This window comes from Sesamum indicum, linkage group LG10 (assembly GCF_000512975.1).
Source record: "Sesamum indicum cultivar Zhongzhi No. 13 linkage group LG10, S_indicum_v1.0, whole genome shotgun sequence".
NCBI lineage: Eukaryota > Viridiplantae > Streptophyta > Magnoliopsida > Lamiales > Pedaliaceae > Sesamum > Sesamum indicum.
The window spans coordinates 16,048,076-16,048,720 of record NC_026154.1 but is presented as its reverse complement, the minus strand read 5'-3'; the positions used below and the strand labels follow the sequence as shown (position 1 = coordinate 16,048,720).

Sequence of the window (645 nt, the reverse complement as noted above, 5' to 3'; positions counted from 1 at the left end):
GCAAAACTTGATTATACATTAACAACTTGAATAAAGAAATTCAATGAAACCAAAAAGGATTTCTTGAAACAAGTAATTAGAGAACACTACCAATTTCCAAATACAAGAAATAACGAAATCTTGAAAAGATAGAGCACAAAAAGTACCAGAAACAGAGACCGGATTTGATTCTGCAGTCTCGCTAGCCATGTCCAAAAACTATATCGAGCAAGGCCAAGAACTCCGAAACCCTAATGAAATAACTCAACCCATTCTTTGGAGTCCAAGAAAGTTAAATAAACATGAAAACTCCGCTTTTACGAGTGCGCCCAAAGAAAAATTCATCTAGTCTTCACTCTTCATTCCCAATGTGAGAGTAATTTTGCGGGTAAGTGGCAAAACAGAAGTACCAGGAGAGAGAGTGTCAATGGCAGACGACAGCGGAGGTTTATGTAAGTGGTGAAATGAAAGTAACGGAAAAATCCGGTTGTCATCATTAGGTTAATTACACCTAAACCCCTATAAAATATAAAATTTCATTTTTCCCCAAAAAATTCCAAAATTACCCATCTAAAAATTAGATGTTCACACTTAACCCTCTTTTATTATAATTTGGACAGAAATTATGGGTGTCAGTAAAGAAAATAATAAATATTTAATTTTACC

The 645-nt window shown here is 34.3% G+C and overlaps 1 protein-coding gene across 1 annotated transcript in view; it reads right to left on the bottom strand.

Moving 5' to 3' along the window:
• The window catches only part of LOC105172853 (cleavage stimulation factor subunit 77), a gene marked incomplete in the record, with an annotated part of 13,226 nt that extends 12,802 nt beyond the window's left edge, over positions 1 to 424 (bottom strand). Inside the window, 1 exon segment of the mRNA XM_020697243.1 lies at positions 147 to 424. Within this exon segment, the coding sequence (XP_020552902.1) occupies positions 147 to 189 (43 nt within the window).